Below are 24,986 nucleotides of genomic sequence, written 5' to 3' on the forward strand. Positions count from 1 at the left end.
TATATTCCACTGTATATTTATTAATTGTTTTTCCTTCTCCATTTAAGCATGTGAAAATGTGTTCAATTTGTATTGACTTAAATACACAGATGGGAAAATGTTATCACAAAGTTTGGATTAAAAAAGAACTCCACGGGATTTATGTTGCCAAAACAGTATTTTGGTAGATTTGTTGATTGTAAAAAAGCACTCGTATCATCAAAGCTAAAATAATACTTTGTATCAGGTATGTTGTTTGATATGGATTTACTGTCTAATACTTGCTTGGAAATCCAATTGATAACCAAAGTTAAGCATGTGGCCTGCCTATCTCATTAGACATGAACCCAAAACTTAATTAATTTTTAACCATATTATTTAAAAATAATGGATTTACGGATTAGCAATACTGAAACAAGAGTGGATCCTTATTTACTAACGTCAAAAGATATGACCTTCTGGTTAGTGAATTATTAACTAGAGTGTATAATGTTTTAATATCTCCATCAAAAGACAAAACAGTGAAATCAGATCAATTTTAAACATTCAAAGATTGTTAGCAAGTGAAATGTTATGGTTATCATAATGCTTTACAGCGATAGCGATCGGTTTTTAATTCCTGCTGCTGACTATTAGGAATTTATGCATTCTCACCGTGACCATGTTGATTTCCTCTGGGTGCTCCAGTTTCCTCACATATTCTAAAGATGTACAGGTTAACGTTAATAAGTTGTTGTCGCTGGAAGCATGGCGACACTTGTAGGCTGCCCCAGTACATTCTTGGACTTGGTTGGTCGTTGTTGCATTTCACTGTATGTTTTGATGTACATGTGACAAATAAAGCTAATAATAATCTAACAGATACTGTGATGGATGCTGAAACTAGGTTGGATGTAAATCCTTTGTCAATTTTAAAAGGGTTTGCAGGAAATATTTTGGGGCCAGAATAATTAAATAGTTGTCAAGGAATAGGGTTAGCTGGATTAGAGGTCAGTTTGGGTACACAATTAAAACCTGACTGGCAAATAACCTGAACCCCAGTGTCCATAATTAACTTGTTACCTGACTAGCACCAGGATTCCTGTACCGTCTTACAAATGCAGCACACTCACAGTCGAGCAAGAACGGGGAACTTCTGACCCCTCTGTGTTTCTGTCTTTTAAAACTTGTCTGAACCCACTAGCAAGATAACATTTATGTTTAAAGAAGCAGCTCTGAGCTTAGTACAGTTCAATCCGTCTGGGGAATTATTAGACAAGCATAATATGCCTCAACTAATAACACACAAACAATTGTACTTCTTCTCGTCAATACTGAGTACATCATTTAAACAATCACAGTCTAGGTTCAAAAAAGTATGTGAACCTCTGAGGTAATGCCTTCTGCAAAAAATATTTGGAGTTCCAGTCAATGAAATGAGATTGAAGGTGTGGGTGGTAGAAGTGCCCTGCCCTACGAAAAAGACACACAAAATTAGGTTACTGACAGAACCTGCTCTTCTCAAGAAAGGTCTGTTTATGTGCACCATGCCTCGATCAAACAACTTTTAGAACCTTAGAAGAAGAATTGTAGAGATGAATGAAGCTGGAAAAGGCTACAAAAGCATTTCTAAAGACTTGCGTGTTCATCAGTCCACAGTAAGAGAAACTGTCTACAAATAGACGAAATTCAGTACTGTTGCTACTCTCCCCAGGAGTGGGCTTCCTGCAAAGATCACACCAAGAGTACAATGTGCAATGTTGAAGGAGGTGAAAAAGAACCCAAGGGTAACACCGAAAGACCTGCAGAAATCTCTAGAACTTGTTAAAGTCTCTGTTCATGTGTCCACTTTAAGACAAACACTGAACAAGAATAGTTTTCGTGGAAGGACACCACAGAGGAAACCACCGCACTCTAAAAAAAGATAATGCTGCACATCTGGGACAATGTTCTGTGAAAGGATGAGACGAAAGTTGAACTTTTTGGCAGAAATGTACATTGCTATGTTTGAAGGTAAAAAGGCACTGCACACCAACACCAAAACCTCATCCCAACTGTGAAGCATGGTGGATGGAGCATCATGGTTTGGGGCAGCTTTGCTGCCTCAGGGCCTGGACAGCTTGTAGTTGCTAAGGGAACAATAAATTCAAAATTGTATGAAGACATTTTAGAGGAGAATGTCAGGGTAGCAGTCCGTCACCTGAAGCTTAATAGAAGTTGAAGGATGCAACAAGACAATGATCCAAAACACAAGAGTAAATCTACAACAGAAGGTTTAAAAAGAAATTTGTGTTTTGGAATGGCCAAGTCAGCGTCCAGACCTTAACCCAATCGAGATGCTGTGGCATGACCTGAAGAGGTCTGTTCATGCAGGGTATCCTAGAAATATTGATGAACTGACACAGTTTTGTATGGAGGAATTGTCTAAAATTCCTCCTTGCCGTTGTGCAAGTCTGATCAGTAGCTACAGGAAACGTTTGGTGGAGGTTATTGCTGCTAGAGGAGGTTCTACCAGTTATTAACCACAAGTGTTTGCATACTTTTTCCAACCTGGACTGTGAATTAATAAAACAATGTGTTCAATAAAGACATGAAAAGTGCCATTGTTTGTGTGTTATTAGTTTAGGCAGATTGTGGTTGTCTATAATTGTGACTTAATGAAGATCAGACCACATTTTATGAGTAATTAATGCAGAAAACCAGGTAACTACAAAGGGTTCACAAACTTTTTCTTGCAACTGTATACGTGTGTGCCATCCTAATCACTCTTGGTGGTAGTGAGTTTCACATTCTAACTACTCTATAGATTCACTGTTGAATTCGTAGAGTCCATCTTATATACTGTAAAAATGTGCTGCTTTTTTTCAAAACTTACACTAATTCCAATTCTCACATTGCGTCCATTCTTTCATAAGACCTTAATATCTGGCCCTTCCCTTTCTCTATAACTGCTTCAAACCCAGTATTGCTCTGCACACCACAAATTCAAGACTTTTGAACATCACAGGTTTATTTTTTCCATCTTTGGCTGCTATGGTTAGAGCGGTTGGATATTGGCATCATGGAATTTCTTCCCTAATTGCTACTGCCTTTCCACTTTTCTTTCTGCCTCTAAGATGTCCCTTTACTCTACTCTCTTGTTCATGTGCTGTTCACTTGCTGCAATAGCTCCTTATGTGGCTCAGTATCAGTTTTGCTGAAAGATACTTCTTCAATGCTTTAGAGCAAGCTTTACTACATCTTGTGCACCATATACAGTTAAACACGGTTATACCAACACACTTTTGTTTGAAACAAGCAGAATTTCTTAACTATTTAATATTATTCTATTGATATTCCAACACACATTTACTTCTCTTTTTAAAAAAAATTACACAGTTCAATAATAAATTTTTCCACTGAACCCGGTAAGTTTAAGGAGAGCATGAGAAACAAGGCCCTGATAACTTTCAAGGATGTGTAGGGAACAGAACCGGGTGGTTTCTAGGAATGGAGCATATGAGAGCTGGGCATTTTCCAAGGACGTGCAGGAATCAGAAACCTGGGTGAGTGAAATGGAATGTGGAAACAAGGTCCCATCAGTGAAAGCAACCTGGGACTCATGTGGTTGGAAAGAAGCATGGGAACAGGGGCCTTAATATGTGAAAGGTGGCACAGGAATTAGCACCCATTAAGCCAAATGTCATACTTTATACTTTATTGTCGCCAAACAATTGATACTAGAATGTACAATCATCATAGCGATATTTGATTCTGCGCTTCCTGCTCAAGATTTTCAGATAATGGGTTATTAACAGTAAATAGGAATTGTTTTCATAGAGTACACTTGATGCTGGTCAGCCTATGAAGACTGAAGCAAATAAAGAGAGTTTAATGGAGATTATTCTGGCTCTAGTTCAAGGTTCCCATCCAGGGGTCCACAGATTCCCTGGTTAATGGTAGGGGTCTATGCAATAAAAAGTGGTTGGGAACCCCTGCTCTAGATGGATTTCTATCTTCCCAGTCATTTGCCTATAGTTGGTTAAGTTGTTGCCTTCTTATGGTGCTTGCTGCAGCAAGGCTTGTAATGTTGCATGATTCACTCAACGCTCTTCCCCGTTTGTTGCTGGCTGCAAAACTTGCAGAGCTTACAACTTGTCTCTTCCCATGCAGGTGTAAGGGCCCTGCCAGACGAGAGACTGATACCATGGACACATTCGTGGATTCTGCCTGGTATTACTACAGATACCCTGATCCTCATAACAGTCTGAAGTGAGTTTGAAAATGATCCTCTATATATTAGTAATTAAATATATTTTCCATGCTTTTTCTGCCTCATTCCTTGCTGGAATGAATTTCATTTAGTCAGTGTTGAATCACTGTAATTTACAGCACAAAAGGCAGCTATTAGGTAATGCCACTCTTCAGCTCTTACTCTGAAGATTATTGCTTGTAAAATGCTTCTCAGAGTTAGAATCAGGTTTAATATCACTGGCATATGTCATGAAATTTGTTGTTTTGTGGCAGCAGTACATTTCACAGGATTCCTGTCATCATCGGACACGATGGAGAGCTACCACATTTTAATAAAGAGAACTACAATTACAATAAGGAATATATATAATTAAATTAAATAAGTAGTTCAAAAAAGATAGGAAAAAATACTAATGAAATGTTCATGGGTTCATTGTCCATTCTGAGATCTAACGGCAAGGGGGAAGAAGTGAATCCTGAAATGTTGAGTGTGTGTCTTCAAGCTCCTGTACCACCTCCTCCTCCTCGATGGTAGCAATGCGAAGAGGGCATGTTTTGGGTGATTTGGGGTTCTTAATGATGGGTGCTGTCTTTTTGAGGCACACCTTTAGAAAGCCTCTTTGATGCTGAGGAGGCTGGTGTCCGAGGTGGAGCTGGCTGAGTATACAACTTCCTGCAGCTTTTTCCAATCCTGTGCAATCACCCCTCCGTACCAGACTGTAATACAGCCAGTCAGAATTTTCTGCACACTACATCTATAGAAACTTGCGAGTGTCTTTGCTGACATACCAACTCTCCTCAAACTCCTAATGAAATATACCACCACTGTGCCTTCTTTGTAATTGCATCAGTGTGTTGGGTGCCAGGATAGATCTTCAGAGATGTTGACACCCAGGTACTTGAAACGGCTCACTCTTTCCACTGCTGACCCCTCAATGAGGATGGGCGTGTGTTCCCTCGATTTATCCTTCCTGAAGTCCACATTCAATTTCTTGGTCTTATTGACGTCAAGTGCAAGGTTGATTTTGAAGCACCGCCCAACCCGCTGATCTATCCCGCTTCTAGAAACCTCCTCATCACCATCTGAAATTCTGCCAACAATAGTTGTGTCATCGGCAACTTTATAGAAGGATGGGCATGTGGCCAAGTGGTTAAGGCGTTCGTCTAGTGATCTGAAGGTCGCTAGTTTGAGCCTCAGCTGTGGCAGCGTGTTTGTGTCCTTGAGCAAGATACTTAACCACACATTGCTCTAGTGTCTGTGCGAGGAGTGGCGCCCCACACAGACTTCCAATCTGCGCCTTGTAAGGCAGGAAAATGCCCAATACAAGCCTGTCACGGTCTGAGTTGATGTTTCCCCTCCCTTCCCCTCCCCCCGATCTGTGCCCAGCCACACAGTCATGGGTGTAGAAAGAATAGAGCAGTGGGATAAGCACACAACCTTGAGGTGCACCAGTGTTGATTGTCAGTGAGGAGTAGGTGTTATTTCTGATCTGTACAAACTGTGGTTTCCCAGTGAGGAAGTCAAGGATCTCATTGCAGAGGGAAGTACAGAGGCCCAGGTTCTGGAGCTTGTTGATTAGAACTGAGGGTATCATGATGTTGAATGCTGAGCTGTAATCAATATGAAGCAGCAATGCATCCAGAGAATACATCTGTGATGGCTTTCTTGAGCAGCATGTTAGTGAACCTACAAGGGAAAATACTACCTTAGATCTAGTCCTGTGCAATGAGACAGGTAAGATTAATGATCTTGTAGTCAGGGATCCTCAGGAAAAAGTGATCATAGTATGATTGAATTTCACATTCAGATGGAGGATGAAATAGTTACATCTAAAACTAATGTATTATGCCTGAACAAGGGAGACTACAATGGGATGAGTGTGGAGTTGGCTAATGTGGATTGGGAGCACAGGCTATTTGGTAGGACAGTTGAGGAATAGTGGAGTACTTTCTAAGAGATTTTTCACGGTGCTCAACGAAAGTATATTCCAGTCAAAAGTAAGGACAGTAAGTGTGGGGAGAGCCAGCCTTGGATAATTAAGGAAATAAAAGATAGTATTGTGGCGACCCACTTTCTGGCACACACGAACCGGCTCACAATAGCACGCGCAGGCAGAGGGCCGGCCCCAGAAAGGGCGCCAGGCCATCTTCACCAGCAGGGGGAAAATCCCGCGCGCGGAAAGGGTCTGGGAATATGCATTCCCACAGCAGTCCCGCCCCAGGGAGGGCGGGAACGGGAAGGCTTAAAAGCAGGCTGCGAAGTTTGAATAAACCTCTTTCATCGCAACTTTAACTCACCGACTACGTGTGGTTATTCTAGCGCTGTGTGTAGCACACCGCTACAATTGGTGACCCCGACGGCCCAAACGATATTTGGACCAGAGATGACCGATGCCGCATCTGTTCACGCAGTTTCGTTAAAACTGCCAAGCTTCTGGATGCTGTGACCCCATTTATGGTTTGAGCAAGCAGAAGCTCAATTCCACATTCGGCAGATAACCTCGGAGTCCACTCGTTACTACTACATGCTGATCTCCCTCGACCAGGAGACAGCTGCACAAGTTGAGGAGTTTATACAGTCGCCTCTGGAGGACGGCAAATACACAGCATTCAAAGTCCTGCTCATAAGGACTTTCGGACTCTCACGGTGCGAACGAGCACGCCGCTTAATGCACCTGGATGGTTTGGGAGACAGGCCTCCGTCAGCATTAATGAACGAGATGCTGGCCCTGGCTGAAGGACACAAACCCTGCCTCATGTTTGAGCAGGCGTTCCTAGAACAACTGCCCGAGGACATATGCCTGCTGCTGTCCGACGCAGATTTCAGCAACCCCCGGGAGGCGGCGGCCCGAGCAGATGTGCTGTGGAATGCCAGGAAAGAGAGAGGGGCGCCTGTCGCACATATCACCAAGCCGCGTGCCCAACGGCAGACCAGACCAGGCCCGGCAGCAGAGCCTACAAAACCCAGCGACGGGAGTGAGGAGCCCAATGAACAATGGTGTTTCTACCACCAGTGGTGGGGCACAGAGGCCCGCCGCTGCAGACCACCCTGCAAATTCCCGGGAAACGCCAGGACCAGCCGCCGCTGATGGCTACGGCGGCTGACCATCAGGACAGCCTCCTGTACGTCTGGGACAAGCAGTCGGGACGCCGCTTTTTGGTCGACACCGGAGCGGAGATCAGCGTCTTACCTCCAACGAGTTATGATACCCGCAACAGAGAACCGGGACCCACCCTGAGGGCCGCAAATGGCAGCACAATACAAACCTACGGCACCCACACGGTGCGGCTACAGTTCAGCTCCAGCCGGTTCACATGGGACTTCACACTGGCCGCCGTGGCCCAACCACTCCTGGGGGCGGATTTTCTACGAGCCCACAGCCTGCTGGTCGACCTGCAAGGGAAGCGATTAGTCCACGCCAAGACTTTTCAAACGTTCTCCCTGAGTGAAGCACAGTTGCCAGCCCCACACCTGGACTCCATCACGCTGTCCAACGACAAATTCACCAGGGTCCTGGTGGATTTTCCATCAGTACTGACACCGCAGTTCACGGCAGCCATGCCCAGACACGGAGTACAGCACCACATCCCGACCCAGGGACCACCCCTCCACGCCCGTGCTCAAAGGCTTCCCCCGGACAAGCTCCGATTGGCGAAGGAGGAGTTCAAGATGGACGAATTGGGGATCATACGACGGTCCGACAGCCCATGGGCCCCCCCCTTCTCATGGTGCCCAAGGCAACGGGGGGCTGGAGACCATGCGGTGACTACCGCAGACTGAACGAGGCTACAACTCCAGACTGCTACCCTGTGCCGCACATTCAAGACTTCGCAGCAAACCTACATGGCGCAAGGGTCTTTTCCAAGGTAGACCTCGTCCGGGGATACCATCCGGAAGACATCCCCAAAACAGCACTTATCACCCTGTTCGGACTTTTCGAATTCCTCCGAATGCCGCTTGGTCTAAAGAATGCCGCACAGACTTTCCAGCGGCTAATGGACGTGGTGGGACGTGACCTGGAGTTTGCATTCATCTACTTGGACGACATCCTCATAGCCAGCAATAGTCGGCAGGAGCATCTGTCCCACCTCCGCCAGCTCTACTCCCGCCTGAGCGAATTCGGTCTTACAATCAAGCCAGCCAAATGCCAGTTTGGACTCGATACCATCGACTTCCTGGGCCACAGGATTACTAAAGACGGGGCAACCCCGCTGCCCGTCAAGGTAGACGCAGTCTGCAACTTCCCCCGACCCAACACAATCAAAGGCCTACAGGAATTCATGGGTATGGTGAATTTCTACCACCGTTTCCTCCCCTCAGCAGCCCGAACCATGCGCCCCCTGTTCACTCTAAAGTCGGGTAAGGGCAAGGACATTACCTGGGACGAAGAGGCCGCAACCGCTTTCGTTAAAACCAGAGAAGCCTTGGCAAACGCCGTGATGCTAGTGCACCCCAGAACGGACGTTCCTACTGCCCTCACTGTGGACGCATCCAACACAGCAGTCGGTGGAGTGCTGGAACAACTCATCGAGGGTCGCTGGCAACCCCTGGCGTTCTTCAGCAAACACCTACGACCATCTGAACTCAAATACAGTGCTTTCGACCGGGAGCTATTGGCACTATACCTGGCAATCCGGCATTTCAGGTAGTTCTTGGAAGGTAGGCCCTTCACTGCGTTCACAGACCACAAACCGCTTACCTTTGCGTTCATGAAGGTGTCCGACCCCTGGTCGTCCCGCCAGCAGCGACATCTGTCCTACATCTCCGAGTACACAACGGACATCCGGCATGTCTCTGGAAAGGACAACGTCGTGGCAGACGCACTATCCAGACCTACCATACAGGCCCTGTCCCAGGGGGTGGACTATGCAGCGCTGGCAGAGGCACAGCAGGCAGACGCTGAGATCCCCAGTTACAGGACTGCAGTCTCCGGTTTGCAGCTGCAAGACCTCCCCGTAGGCCCAGGTGAGAGGACCCTACTATGTGACGTAGCTACCGGCCAACCCCGCCCCGTCGTCCCAGCAGCCTGGCACCGGCAGGTTTTCATCCTTTCACAACTTAGTGCACCCCTCCATCAGGACAACTGTCCGGCTGGTCGTTAACAGGTTTGTGTGGCGTGGACTTGGTAAACAGGTCAGTGAATGGGCCAAAACGTGCATGCAGTGCCAAACGGCCAAGGTGCAGCGGCACACCAAGGCTCCGCCGCAGCGGTTCGAACCCACCCGCCGGAGGTTCGACCACATTCATGTGGATATCATGGGGCCCCTGCCAGTGTGGCGAGGAGCGCGGTACCTCCTAACTATGATAGACCGGTTCACCAGATGGCCAGAGGCAGTCCTGCTCACCGACACCACCTCCGAATCCTGCGCCCGAGCACTGATCGCAACCTGGGTAGCCTGCTTCGGGGTACCGGCCCACATTACCTCCGACAGGGGCGTCCAGTTCACCTCCAGCCTGTGGTCGGCTATGGCCAACCTTTCAGGATTGCAGCTACACCACACAACTGCCTACCACCCACAGTCGAACGGACTAGTGGAGCGTTTCCACCGTCTCCTGAAATCGGCTCTCATGGCCCGCCTGGAGGGGTCTAATTGGGTGGACGAGCTTCCCTGGGTCCTGCTCAGAATCCGCACGGCGCCCAAAGTGGATCTGCACACCTCGTCGGCCGAGTTGGTGTACGGCTCACCCCTGGTCATCCCAGGAGAGTTCGTACCAGCCCCAAGGGGGCAAGAGGAAGAACCCACAGCAGTCCTGGACAGACCACGGAAGAGGCTCGGTAACCTGGCCCCCATCCCCACTTCACAGCACGGACAGAGCCCGACCTGCGTACCCAAAGACCTGCAGAACTGTAAGTTTCTTTTTGTACGACGGGGCGGACACCGGGTACCGCTACAGCGGCCCTACGAGGGGCCATTTAAGGTGATCAGGAACAACGGGTCCACGTTCGTGCTGGACATTGGGGGGAGAGAGAAGAGGTTTTCACGGTGGACCGACTCAAACCGGCCCATGTGGACTTGGCGCAGCCGGTCCAGGCTCAGGCACCGCGGCGCAGGGGCAGACCTCCCAAACAGAGGCCGATCCAGACTGTGGACATTTTTTTTTTTTTTTTTTTTTTAAACAAAATTCTTTATTACAAATGTCGGTGCTATGCAATATTTACAAACCCAGTGAATAACACATTTACTACACTACAAACAGACAATACATGTTAAACCAATATATTGCCATCCTCATCAATGATGGCATTTACACCCCGCGGAGCCCAACGGTCCCGGAACATCTCGACGGTCGCCGTGGACTGTGCGTATTCCTTTTCAATGTTCACCCGGGCTCGAACATACCCCCTAAACATAGCCAGGCAGTCCGCCCGGGGAGAACCTCCTGCCACCCTTTTCCAGGAGCCACGGATGGCAATTTTCGCCAGCCCTAGGAGCAAGTTGACAAGGACATCCTCATCCCTCTGTGCCCCCCTCCTTACTGGATGACCATATATGAATAGGGTGGGACTGAAATGCAACCAGAAGGCGAGAAGCAGCCCACGCAAATACGCGAAAAGGGGCTGCAGCCTCACACACTCCACGTACATATGGTACACGGTCTCCTCCAGCCCGCAGAAGTGACACGCGGCTGGGAGATCCGTGTACAAACTAAAGAACTTATTGCAGGGCACCGCTTTATGCAGCACCCTCCAGCCGAGATCCCCAAGGTGCATGGGAAGGACTCCCTTGTAGAGGGACTTCCACTGGGGACCCCCCTCACCTCCAGGTGGAAAGACCGACCGCCATGGCGTGTCGGGACGGTGGACAAATGCTAGGAAGTGGAGGGTGTGGAGCAGCAGCCCATAAAGGTACCTCCTGCCTGCATCCCTGAATGGGATTGTGGGTGTTGATGAAAGACGGCTCAAGTTGTGTGGATTCGTCTCTCGGGTAAGGCTGCGGGGCCTGGGCCCGACGAGCAGCTCAGCCCGAGTCGTTCCACACACCTGAGCCGCACTGACATCCGTTGAGACAGGGCAAGGGTCGGCCAGGACCCCGCCCTCTGCCAGAGGAGGGGATTCCCGGCCTGAGGCAACCATGTTCCAGACTCTCAGTAGGTCCTGATAGAAGCCGGGCAGCCTCTGCAAAGCAGCATGGCTGACGCCCGCCGGTGGTAGCTGCATATCTTCGGCAAGACAGCAGCCCCTCCGGAGGAAGAAAGTCGCCAACACGTGCCACCTGGGAGGGTGCTCGGCGTACAGGAATCTCTGCAGCGTCCTGAGGCGGAGAGCCGCCAGTCGTGTGCGTACACACACCAGCGACTGTCCGCCCTCTCCTTCTGGGAGACTCAGAACCACTGCAGAGACCCAGTGCTTCCTGTTTCCCCAGAAGAAGTCCACTAGCTTCCTCTGCATTCTTGCGACAAAAGGGGCAGGGGGGGCCAAGGTGACCATCCAGTACCACAACATGGAGGCCACCAGCTGGTTTATGACCACCACCCTGCCTCGATAGGAAAGCACCCTGAGAAGGCCTGACCAGCGCCCTAGCCGGGCCATGACCTTTGTCTCCAGGTCCTGCCAGTTCGCCAGCCAGGTCTCCCCAGAAGGACTCAGGTAGACTCCCAGATAGAGAAGACGTCTGGTGCTCCACTCAAAAGCTCTCATCTCCTCCGGCAGGGAGTCCACCTGCCACTGGCCTACTAAGAGTCCGGAACATTTCGCCCAGTTGATCCTGGCGGAGGATGCCGCCGAGAAAACATCTTGGCACTCGCGCATCCTCCGCAGGTCACAGGGGTCTGTCATCATGAGGAGTACGTCATCGGCGTAGGCCGAGAGGACGACCCCCATGTCCGGTTCACGCAGAACCAGACCTGTCAGCCTTCGCCGAAGAAGGCCGAGGAATGGCTCGACACAGATCGCATACAGTTGACCGGACATGGGGCACCCTTGACGCACTCCTCTTCGGAAGTGGATAGGTCCTGTCAATGATCCATTAATTTTAACTAGGCACTCTGCAGCAGAGTACAGGAGCCGAACTCGGGCCACAAAGTGTGGTCCGAGCCCAAAAGCCTGCAGGGTGCCCACCAGGAAACTGTGGTCCACCCGGTCAAAAGCCTTCTCCTGGTCAAGAGAAAGAAACGCTGCCGGGGTCCCAGTCTCCTGGAGTAGGTGGATCAGGTCGCGTACTAGGTGGACATTGTCCTGGATGGAGCGGCCCGGGACTGTATAAGATTGGTCAGGATGGACCACCTGTCCAATTACCGAACCCAGACGGTTGGCCATTGCCTGGGCGAAGATCTTGTAGTCCACGCACAAGAGGGAGACCGGCCGCCAGTTCTTTAGCGGGCGGAGGTCTCCCTTCTTGGGCAGTAGGACCACAACAGCTCTCCGCCATGAGAGGGGCATTTCTCCGGTGGCCAGGCTCTCCCCTAGGACAAGGCTGTAATCATCCCCCAGGACATCCCAAAAAGCCTGATAAAACTCAACACTCAGTCCATCCAAACCAGGGGACTTGCCCCTCCGGAGTTGCCGAAGGGCAGTGGACAGCTCCTCCCGAGTCAGGGGGGCATCCAGACGCACTGTGTCCTCTGGGCAGACCTTCGGCAAATCCTCCCAGACCTCATTACACGCCTCCGCATTTGACGGATCAGGCGAGAATAAGGACCGATAGAATGAACGGACCTCGTTGTTAATTCCATCAGGGTCCGTGATGGAGGAGCCATCGGCAGCCAGCAGCTCCACTAGCTGCTTTTGAACTCCCCGCCACCTTTCCAACGAGTAGAAGAAGGGTGAGCCACGGTCCAAATCCTGCAGCATTTGGATCCGTGACCTCACGTACGCACCTCGGGACTGCTGGAGCTGCAGGTTCCTTAGTGCGTCCTTCTTCTCCTGGTATTCCTGCCACAGCTGTTGGTCTCCAGCGGTCGGACCGAGGCGGGACTCCAGGTCAAGCAATGCTCTCTCAAGCCGCTCAACCTCAGAGCTCCGCCTCTTTGTCGACCCCCTAGTGTACTCCCGACATAAAAACCGGATGTGGGCTTTGCCCACATCCCACCATAGCCGTAGGGAGCAGAAATCTCTCCGCCTCTCCTTCCAGGAGACCCAGAAAGCTCGGAACGAATCCCGGAATCGGCTGTCCTCCAGCAGCTGGTTGTTAAAATGCCAATACCCGGATCCCACCCGAGGGTGTAGTGGAATAAATTCCATCCACACAAGGTGATGATCCGAGCACGACACCGGCCGCATGGAGGACGCCGACACGTGGGAGACGTAGGCCCGAGAGATGTAAAAGCGGTCTATCCTGGAACCTCCTTCTCTAGACCTTCTCGAGAAGGCGCTAGAGTTGGGGTGAAGATTCCGCCAGCTGTCCACCAAGTCAAAGGAGCCGACTAGCTCCTTTAACTTTTTTGCCGATGCTGGGTCGCGTTGGAGGCCCGAACGGTCCTCCGCCTCGAGGGTACAATTGAAATCTCCCCCGAGGATGACGCAATCCCCAGGATCGATGGAGCTCAGCAGGGTGGACAGCTGGCAGAATAGGCGTGTCTGCATCACACCGCGCCTGGGAGCATACACATTGATAAAATGCAATGGTACGCCATCCAGGCGCACAACCAGGTGGAGCAGACGGCCGGGCACAACGTCCTGGACTCTTTCAATTACTGGCTGGAAGGTCGGGGCCAACAGGATCGCCACCCCGCTAGAAATGGAGCTGAGGTGGCTCATGTAGACCCCGCCCCGCCACTCCAGGAGCCAAGCAGACTCGTCCCCAGGGATGGTATGGGTTTCCTGCAGGAAACTCACCGTATACCGCCCATCCCTGAGGGCTGAGAGATTGTTATGAGATATCGCCGGTTCTGGGGGGGGTTATGTGGCGACCCACTTTCTGGCACCCACGAACCGGCTCACAACAGCGCGCGCAGGCAGAGGGCCGGCCCCAAAAAGGGCACCAGGCCATCTTCACCAGCAAGGGGAAATCCCGCGCGCGGTAAGGGTCTGGGAATATGCATTCCCCACAGCAGTCCCGCCCCAGGGAGGGCGGGAACGGGAAGGCTTAAAAGCAGGCCGCGAAGTTTGAATAAACCTCTTTCATCGCAACCCTAACTCACCGACTATGTGTGATTATTCTAGCGCCGTGTGTAGCACACCGCTACAGTATCAAATTAAAAGCTCGTGTACAAAGTCGCAAAGAGTAGCGGGAGACTGGAGGATTGGGAAAACATTAAAAAGCAATAGAGAACAACTAAACAAGAAATAAGGAAAGGGAAGATAGAGTGTGAAAGTAAATTTGCACAAAATATGAAAACAGATAGCAAAAGTTTTTATAAATATATAAAGCGGAAGAGGGTGGCTAAAGTCAACGTAGCTCCCTTGGAACACAAGAAGGGGAAATTGATATTGGGTGATAAGGAAATGGCTGAGACATTGAACGACGATTTTGTGGTGGTCTTCACGGTGGAGGACATGTCTCATATGCCAAAGAAGGATGTTATGGACAAAATGGGAGGTGAGGACCTAGATAAAATCACTGTCACTAAAGAGATAGTGATGAGCAAACTAGAGGGCCTGAAGGTAGATAAGTCTCCTGGTCCTGAAGGAATTGGCAGAGGTTATAGTAGACACATTGGTAATCATTTATCAAAACACTCTAGACTCTGGGCAGGTCCCAGCAGATGGACAGACAGCAAATGTCACGCCACTTTTTAAAAAAGGATGTAGGCAAAAGACGGGGAATTATAGGCCAGTTAGCTTAACATCTGTAGTCGGGAAAATGCTTGAAGCTGTCATTAAGGAAGAAATAGCGATACATTTAGAAAGGAGTTGTCCCATTAGACAGACGCAGCATGGATTCAGAAAGGGCAGGTCCTGTTTGACAAACGTACTGGAGTTCTTTGAGGACATAATGAGTTCAGTGGATAGAGGGGAACAGGTGGATGTCGTATACCTGAATTTCCAGAAGGTGTTCGATAAGGTGCCGCACAAGAAGCTTATAAATAAGATATGGATGCATGGAGTTGGAGGAAGTGTATTAGCATGGGTAGTGGATTGGTTAACCAATAGAAGGGAGAGAGTTGGTATAAATGGGTGTTTCTCGGGTTGGCAGTCTGTGGTGAGCGGGGTGCCGCAGGGGTCGGTGCTGGGCCCGCAGCTGTTTACCATTTACATTGATGATTTGGAAGAGGGGACTGAGTGTAGCATAGCAAAATTTGCTGATGACACTAAACTGAGTGGAAAAGCAAATTGTGCAGAGGATGTGGAGAGTCCACAAAGGGATATAGATAGGTTAAGTGAGTAGGCCAAGGTCTGGCAGATGGAATACAATGTTGGTAAATGCGAGATCATTCACTTTGGAAGGAATAATGGAAGAGCAGATTATTATTTAAATAGTGAAAGATTGCAGCATGCTGTTGTGCAGAGGGACTTGGGAGTGCTTGTTCATGAATCGCAAGGAGTTGGCTTGCAGGTACAACAGGTTATTAAGAAGGCAAACGGAATGTTGGCCTTCATTGCTGGAGGGATGAATTCAAGAGCAGGGAGGTCATGCTGCAACTATACAGGGTACTGGTGAGGCTGCACCTGGAGTATTATGAGCAGTTCTGGTCTCCATACTTGAGGAAGGATACACTGGCTTTGGAGGCAGTGCAGAGGAGGTTCATCAGGTTGATTCTAGGGATGAAGGGGTTAACCTATGAGGAGAGATTGAATCGCCTGGGACTATACTGTCAGGAGTTCAGAAGAAACATTCAAAATTTTGAAAGGGATAGATAAGATAGAGGTAGAAAAGTTGTTTCCATTGGTAGGTGAGACTAGAACCAGAGGACATTGCCTCAAGGTTTAGGGGAGAAGATTTAGGACGGAGATGAGGAGAAACTGTTTTTCCCAGAGAGTGGTGAATCTGTGGAATTCTCTGCTCAGGGAAGCAGTTGAGGCTTCTTCGCTAAATATATTTAAGAAACAGTTAGATAGGTTTTTACAAAGTAAGGGAATTAAGGGTTATGTGGAAAAGGCAGGTAGATGGAGCTGAGTTTACGGACAGACCAGCCGTGATCTTATTGAATGGCGGGGCAGGCTCAATGGGCTGGATGGCCTACTCCTGCTCCTCCTATTTCTTATGTTCTTATGTTATGTAGCAGCTGGCTGGTGGCGTAGTGATATTAGCGCCGGACTTTGGAGTGAAGGCTCCCGAGTTCAAATCCAGCTGGCTCCCTTGCACGCTTTCCATACGTGCTGGGTTGAGCATCAAGCTAGCAACTCGGCCTCGTAAAAATAAGAAAGCCTGCTAAAAAAACGCCATCATGACAGCGTCCTGATGACTCCACTTGGAGTTAAGGGCTTTCTTCTTCTTCTTCATGTTATGTAGCAAGGCATAGGTATTGCTGTTGTCCATGTGGTCAAGGCTGAGTGGCATGCTTGTGAGATTGTACCTACTGTAGACCTATTGTGGCGGTAGGCAAATTGCAGCAGGTTCAGGTCCTTGCTTAGGTAGGAGTTGGTTCGAGCCCTGTGACCAACCTTTCAAAGCATTTCATCAAAGTAGTTGTGAGTACATTTGAGACGGAGTGAGTCGCCTCGACTGTATCTGGCTCACTCTGCTCTTCTTGGGCACTGCTATGATTGTCATCCTTTTGGAGCAGGTGGAAAACTCCGACTGCAGCAGTGAGAGATTGAAGATGTCTATGAGCACTCACAACATTTGGTTGGCATAGGTTTTTTGAGTCCTATCATGTATACTTGATGCCTTGCAAGGGTTCATCCTCTTGAAATATATTCTGATGTCAGCTTCCGACACAGAGATCACATAGTCAGCAGATGCTGCAGGGATTCGCACAAGTACAGTTTTATCCTCTCTTTCAAAGCATGCATAAAAGGCATTGAGGTTATCTGGGAGTGAAGCATCATAGCCATTCATGATGTTAGGTTTCACTTTGTAGGAAGTAATGGCCTGCAAACCCTGCCAGAGCTGATGTGTATCTAATTCCGTCTCCAACCTCAAATGGAGTTTTTTTATAACCCTTAAAACAGCCTTCCGTAGGTCATACCTGGTCCTCTTATATAATCCTTAGGTCATATCTGGAACTCTTGTACTTGAGATTTTTTTAAGTGTTATGAGAACATCTGCCTCCATGCCCGTTCAGCTCATGAATTCCAACCCATCTCTGTCCCTGCTCCTGAAAGTGAAAGAAAATTCTTCAAGTGCACAGTGTCTTTAGAAACCGACGTAGACCATTCAAACCCTCTGTATCTTGTTTTCCCATCAGTTAAATGGTAGCTGATCAATACTTTACTGTCAATTGCTGCACCGTGGCCAAACAGTTTATTTATCCCACACATTTCAGACTTTATGGGGAAAATGTTGAGGTCCTGCATTATCCCTTGGGCAGAATCGTTTCCTCACATCACCCCTGAACACGTTTGCTCTAATTTCAAAGTAATGTCTACTTCTAGACCTGCTATCAAGGCCTAGTTTCTCTCCGTTTAGCTAATCAATTCCTTTAACCATCTTATACACTTCAAGTAGATCACCCATAACCTGTAATGAAAGGAATACAAGTTTAATCTGTGCAAACTGATTCATGATTTAATCCTTTAGCTACCAAAGTACAGTGATTAGAATTCCAAATGTAGTCGATACTTCGGTACAACCTCTACCCCTTCGAATACCAGCTAAATTCAGGCATTTCTTAAAGTCTTCAAATAGGGCATCTTTGTGGTTTTTTTTTCCAGTTTGTATCAAACAATTCAATGTTATTGTGCTATTATAAGTGCAAAGTTAAACCAAAGTGGGGGCATATTAACAATGAAGTGTGGAGTGTTTTACCAGAATGATTCTCAAGTTCATAAAGAGGAAGATTACACAAGGTAGGTCTACGTACTGGAACAGAACAGGTGATTTAATCAAAGTTCTGAAGGAATTTGGAGGAACTGATGGAGGAGAGGAGAGACTAAGTCTTGCCATAGTTGGAAAATACAAGACTCTGGATCATAATCTAAAAATGAAAGCCAGGAGTGAAATTAGGAAACAAATGCTGGAAAGAGTAGGAATTTAGCCTCCAAGAGGACCACAACCTGGTCGTAGGGTTTGGAGGCTTGTGTGCTTCATTGACCCAGAGAACTATGTTGGCTAGAGTCAGGGCCTTGTAGAGTCAGGCTCTTGGTAGGTTTACCCATACCAAGGTAGAGACCAGACTCAGAGTGGTCCACCAGTACTCCAGGTTTGGGGTTCAGCTCAAGGCCACCAACCCTGACTGGTCAAAAAAAGTTGTTGTGAAAACAGCAATGAAGAATCCTTCTTTATCTCTGTGCGACAGTATGGACAGACAGATGGAGGACCTTCATTGCTGTCCTAAACACCAACTATGTAATAGGTAGTAAGTAGTACTTTTGGTTTCTCCTGCTTGAACGACAATTGGTGTTACGTCAAATGTTTATGATAACTCTCTGTTAGTTTATTTCAACTAGATTTGGTGGGGCTTGTACGAAGTTATATCACAGCTTAGCCATGATGCATTGAACAAATATTAGGCCAAATGGCTTCCCCTCTTCTAGTATGTGATAGTTATTTTGAAAGAAAACACCATAAATCACCCAATCCTGAAACCAGCTTAGGGAAATAGTGCATTTATTATGATATTTGCTCAGAGAATGGGTTTGGAATATTTGTGCAGTTCAGTTTCATAGTGGATGTAAGTAACGTCTTAATAGATATAGATGAAATCCCTTTAAAGATAATGACAAGAAAGTAACATATATTCATTTACAATATGTATGGCTATGGATGGTTATTCCACTAAAGATAGCAGCAGTAATAATCTGTGTTGTAAATTTTCATCTGGTTGCTTGGTAACCAGTTATCCAGGAAAATTGAGGTTGGGATTTTTTTTAAAAGAAAGATATTTGACTTAACCAAGGTATGAATATGCAATGTCAGTGCTGGTATATCTCTTAAAGCAATGCCTGTGCTATGAATACAAAAGCTAACTGTCTGTAACTACTTATTTTTAAGGCCCTTTGACAGTTCATTAGCAGACTTCTGGATGCCTGTGGATCTGTACATTGGAGGGAAAGAGCATGCTGTTATGCATCTGTACTACGCAAGATTTATTAGTCACTTCTGCAATGATCAAAACATGGTCAAACACAGGCAAGTCCATCTCTATTCGAAAGGTGTAAGAAACAAAGGTGTGATGTTTCTTTCCAACTGTTTCATAGTCTCTTTATCCGTCTGTCATACGAGGCCATTGGAATTGAACTCCTGTGTTAGTTTTATTGTGCTACGATGTATGGAGAAGATATTTGTTATTGAGTGTACTAATTCTCAGTTATCAGCTGCAGTAGCAGGTATCTGTCCCTAGGCGGGACAATTGAGCCATATGCCCATACGTTTCCAACAGTGTCGGAAGAAGCTTATGAATGACATTACAGGTTTTATACGGATGCTGTTCAGGATATGATTTGGAAGTTAACTATTCTTCTACAAACCTCGGGCGTGCCTTTTTCAACAGTCATGATTGTGGCTATCATAAATTTGTGAATGTTTAAACTGAAGGAAGAATGAGTTGAACACCTATCAACAGTGCACTGCAAGTTAGTTGGAAAGAATGAAGGTGGGGAGGGCTACACTTGACTGTAAACTTAGCAGAAAACTCTTGACCACCACCGCAGAGCACAACTGACTGTACTGCAGGAGGAACTTCCTTTCGGATGAGGTGTTGAAATGAGGTCTAGTCTGATCTTAAGAACCAAAGAGCTATACTACATTGAAAGAAGCTCTCTGAGTCTGTGCTGACCGTCAAGCGTCCATTCATACTCAGCCTGCTTTTTATTCTCCCCTCGACTCCTTGCAGATTCAACTGCTCTCCTACACACTGGATGCAATTTACAGTAGCCAGTTAACTTATCAACCTGCAAGTCTTTCAGATGTGTCAGGAAAGCCCAGGAATTACAGGGAGAATGTGCAAATTTCACAATGACGGCACTTGAGGTCAGGATAGGGCCTAGGTCACTGGAGGTATGAAGCTGCAACTTCACTTAACTGCACTCCTGCATCATCCTTAATAACACATAAATGATAATCTACTGCTATTTTGAAGAGCAGGAGTGTTACCTCTGACACTTAGGTTACATTTATCCTTCACAAAACAATGAACAAATTATCAGATATCACATTGTTTGTTGGAGTTTACTTGCCAGACAGACCGATGTACTTTTGTCACAAGTGAAGTATTTTTGAACAGTAGGAAATGTAACAAATAATTTGCTTGCCATTAGCTCCCACAAACAGCAACATGATAATGAAAAGTGAATCTCCTACTGTGAAAAGGAAACAAATTGACTGGGGACCCAGTGATGATTTCCCCGTGCTTATTTTCAGAATAATCCTACATGATCCATCAGAAAACAGACAGGGCCTCTACTTAAAGCATAACCACATCTCTGAGAGTGCAGCATTCCCTTGGTTTTCTATTTAAGCCACATATTTTGGCTCAAGTCTTTAGAGTGCAATCTATCTATCCCTCACCTGACCAGTTGCATGTGGCCTTAACATCTGTTGTTGAGACATGCCAGAGTCTACCATCATGGAATAGTTAGTCACTTAGAAAATCTTAAAGCAATCAGAACAAGTCAACGCAACTTTATTGAAGAGAACCATATCTGGAAAAGTTGCTCAAGTTCTTCAAGGATATAATGTGCATTGTCATTAGAGGAGAACGTACATGTAGTGTATTTGAATTTCCGGATGATATGAAAAGCAGGTGCACAGTTAAGAACTTACGGTATTGGAGAAGTGTGCTAACGTGAATTGGAAATCAGAAGAATCTGTGTATACTGGACATCTGAAATAGAAATTAAAGATGTTGCCTGAATTGCTGAGACTTTCCAGCATTTTTGCTTCTTTTATAACATGACTAGTTATCATGGAAAAAACAGAATTGGAATAAATGGGTCTTTTTCAGACTGGAAAAAGGTAACTCACACAGTGTGTCAAGGATAACTATTTCAAGGTTCAAAATACATATATCATTATATTATCGAAGTATGTATGCAGTACAAAACCCCAAGATTAGTCCTCCCACAGGTAGCCATGAAACCAAGAAACACTATGGGACCTGTTCTCCCTATTCATCACTTGGAAGAGGAAGCAAAGTGTGGTCTACACAAGCTCACTAACAACTTGAAAATAGGAGGGAAGATCATGCTAAAAAGAGTGTATTTGGACTCTAGATATAGAAAGGTTGAGTGAGTGGGCAGAATCTTGATAAACTGATTTTAATGCAAGTAAGTTTGAGATCATGTGCTCCAGTAAGAAGAATCAAAAAGCAAAATGTTATATAAATGGAAAGAGACTGCAAATGCATTAGGTATAGAAGAATTACGGTGCTCCTGGATGAAACACAAAAACTTAGCAAAAAATGCAGTAAATAACTAATGTAGCAAATGGCATATTGGCCTTTTCTGCAAGAGAGGAAGAGTATAAAAATAGAAAATTATTCTTTTAATTGTACAGGATAGTATACAGTTTTGCTCCTGTTATTTACAGAAAGATAGGCTAGCAATGGAGGCAGTGCAGAGGAGACTCATTTGGCTAATTCCAGGGATGAGAGGGTTGATGTATCACAGGCAGCTTTGGAGTTTAGAGTAATAGAGTATTGCAGTACGGATATAAGCCCTTTGGCCAACTAGTCCATGCTGGCTACGGTGCCCACCCACCAGTAAAATGAGAGGTAATCTTCGTGAAATATGTAAAATATTAAAGAGGAATGGCAGGGTAGGTCTAGATTTCCACAAGTGGGAGAATTTTGAACGTAGAAACATAGTTACAAGGGAACAGTCATTTAAAACTGCGACATATCAAAATTTCTTCTCTAGGAGGATAATGAATCTCTGGAATTTTCTGCCCTAGTGAGTTGTGCAGTATAGATCACTGGAAATAATACAGGAAAGGTAGATTAACTTATGAAAGGTCAGGAGTTGAGAGCTTTGTAGATCGTCAATGCTTATATTGAGTCATGAAGGGACCAGGTCACCTCCTCCTGCTCTACTTTTTTATGCATATTCTTGTTTAACTTTATAACAAGTTGTACTTTTAGGTGAATTATATTTTTATTTAGCTGGATTGGATAAAAAAAGATGAAAGTTCTTTGTTAAATAAAATCGTGGTTACCTTCTCTGTCATTTTAGCCAGATCGACGTAGACTGTTTTCTGGAGCTAGGTAGAAAAGGGCTGAGGACCAATTATACCTAGATCCACTGACACCTTCCATGCTCAACAGACACTGTCCTTTCTCTTCTTCTTTCTTGGGCCACTGCCAAACCTGGTAAATGTTTCTTTGCAGAATGCATTATAAAAAAGAAAGCCAAAGTAGTCTTGTCTTTTAGTATGAAAGAAAAATAATGTGGATGCTGGAAATATTTAGCAATTTGGGCAGCATCTGTGGAGTGAAAAACTGAGTTAATGTTTCAGGGCAGGGGCCTTTTATTTGAACTGGAACGAAAAGTAAGTGATGAAACAATTTTTAAGATACAGAGAAAAGACAGGCCTGAAAGGGTATATTGCCTGAAATTGCAGCTAACAGTTGCTTCCTAGTATTTTAATTTAAATTTTTTTTGTCTTTGCTTTTCCCAATACAAAATCAACTGCAAAACCATTTTCCCTTGGTGAGAATAACTGTTCATCTTGTTTTTAATCTGTTTTCCTACTGAACAGTGCCATGGTGTTTTACTAAATGTCATTCATTTGTCATTCTCTGGTCTGGGTGCAGGGAACCTTTCCACAAACTCCTCGTTCATGGACTTATCAAGGGGAAGACCTATCGATTGCCATCGAACGGCCAGTATCTGAAGAAAGACGAAATAAATTTCAGTGGTATGTGATTGAATAAGCAAAGGTGCCAATGATGTTATGTGGATGTTTAAAGGAAACCACCTGCTTTAGATCCTGTTTACAGATTGGCATGCACATATGGCAGGTTAAATTATTTGGTCCATATTGTTATATATTTTCCTTCTGGACAAATAGTTTCAGGTTATTTTGATAACTTTCAATTTATATAACACAGATAATGAAGGAATAAAAAATCCAAGGCACTTCTGAAGATAACCTTGATGTCACACCTCACAATATCAGAGCAGATGTACAAAGACTTTAAAGAGTAGATGGAGGTTTGTGCAAGAAATTCCTGTGCTTAGGGTCATTGCAGATGAAGACATGGTTGTGAATTAGACAAGTGGTGAAAGAGAGTTGCTGAGATCGAGCAGAATTCAGAACGAGGAAAAGGGCACATAATGGAAGAATTAAAAAACAAGGATGAGAACTTTAAATCAAAATGCTGTTAAATCAGAAGCCCTTGAATATCCAGTTGTGTAGGACCCGTATTGAGCAATTTGGACTGTGGGAAGTCTTTTTTTTAAACACTAAATATATTTGTTGTAATGCTAATACCCCCAACACTGCCTGAGACTTTTGCTAGACAAGTGCATATATGCTTATGAAGCAAAGGCAGTTGAACAGTTTATGGATGAAAGTGTAGTTGTGGACAACTGGAGCTATTCCCCTGGTTCATCAAAACTCGTTTCATCCTCCTGTGTTGTCTGTACGGTTGTATCCAGCGCCTATCATACCTGTTGGTACACTAGCTGATATCCGCCAGATTTTTCAAGTATATTGTACAATTACTTATTTTCATTGTTTGTCTGCTCCAGCTTGAAGAATGAGTTTTGAGTTGTGGAGAGTGTCATGGTCCCTTCAGGCCTTCATCCTCTCCGGTAGGTGCCGGTTTCCTTTTTGTAGAAAGGAAGGACGGGACGCTTCGCCCTTGTATCGACTACCAAGGCTTAAATAATATAACAGTTAAGAACAATTACCCTCTACCCCTCATTAGTTCGGCATTTGAACCACTGCATGGAGCCACCATCTTCTTAAAGCTGGACCTTCGCAACACCTACCATTTAGTCAGGATGAGGGGGGGGGACGAATGGAAGACAGTCTTTAATACATCTCTGGGCCACTTTGAATATTTGGTCATGCTGTTTGGCCTCGCCAATGCTCCCGCCATTTTCCAAACCCTGATCAATGACATACTGAGGGACTTTATCAATCAGTTCGTACTTGTTTACCTTGACGATATCCTGATATTTTCTAGCAGCCCCCAAGAACACCTACGCCATGTCCGTCAAGTCCTCCAGAGACTGTGGGAAAATCAGTTACTTGCAAAGGCGGAGAAATGCGAGTTCCACATTCCTTCGATCAGCTTCCTAGGCTATATCATTGAAAGTGGGCAGGTAAAAGCAGACCCAGAGAAGATCCGGGCAATGGAGGAATGGCCTAGACCCACGACACACAAACAACTTCAACGATTCCTGGGGTTTGCAAACTTCTACTGCAGATTTATCAGAGACTGCAGTCAAGTGGCAGCCCCCCTTACCCGGCTTACCTCGCCTACCACACCGTTTTGCTGTGACTCCAAAGTGGACTCAGCATTCACCGATCTGAAGAGGCATTTCACCACCGCTCCCATCCTGGTCCATCCGGACCCAGCCCGTCAATTCATTGTTGAGGTGGTCCTATCCCAACGGTCAAGTTCGGACGAAAAGCTTCAGCCCTGCGCCTTCTACTCTCGCCGACTGTCCCCCGCCGAGCGGAATTACGACGTGGGGAATCAGGAACTGCTGGCGGTCAAACTAGCAGTGGAAGAATGGAGGCACTGGTTGGAGGGGGCAGAACACCTGTTTGTGCTGTGGACTGATCATAAGAACCTGAGGTATATTCAGACCGCCAAACGATTGAACTCACGCCAGGCCTGTTGGGCATTGTTTTTTGGACAG

At 46.3% G+C, this 24,986-nt stretch overlaps 1 protein-coding gene across 5 annotated transcripts in view; it reads left to right on the forward strand.

Annotated features, from left to right (window-relative positions):
* The window catches only part of lars2 (leucyl-tRNA synthetase 2, mitochondrial), a 107,747-nt gene that overhangs the window by 42,511 nt on the left and 40,250 nt on the right, over window positions 1-24,986 (forward strand). For all 5 annotated transcript variants that reach the window (XM_072283299.1, XM_072283298.1, XM_072283300.1 and 2 more), the window contains 3 exons: window positions 4,111-4,209; window positions 19,168-19,305; window positions 22,925-23,028. In XM_072283299.1, coding sequence (XP_072139400.1) covers window positions 4,111-4,209; window positions 19,168-19,305; window positions 22,925-23,028 — 341 coding nt within the window. The remainder of the gene's footprint in view (window positions 1-4,110; window positions 4,210-19,167; window positions 19,306-22,924; window positions 23,029-24,986) is intronic.

Source organism: Mobula birostris, chromosome 19, assembly GCF_030028105.1.
Source record: "Mobula birostris isolate sMobBir1 chromosome 19, sMobBir1.hap1, whole genome shotgun sequence".
In the NCBI taxonomy this organism is placed as follows: domain Eukaryota; kingdom Metazoa; phylum Chordata; class Chondrichthyes; order Myliobatiformes; family Myliobatidae; genus Mobula; species Mobula birostris.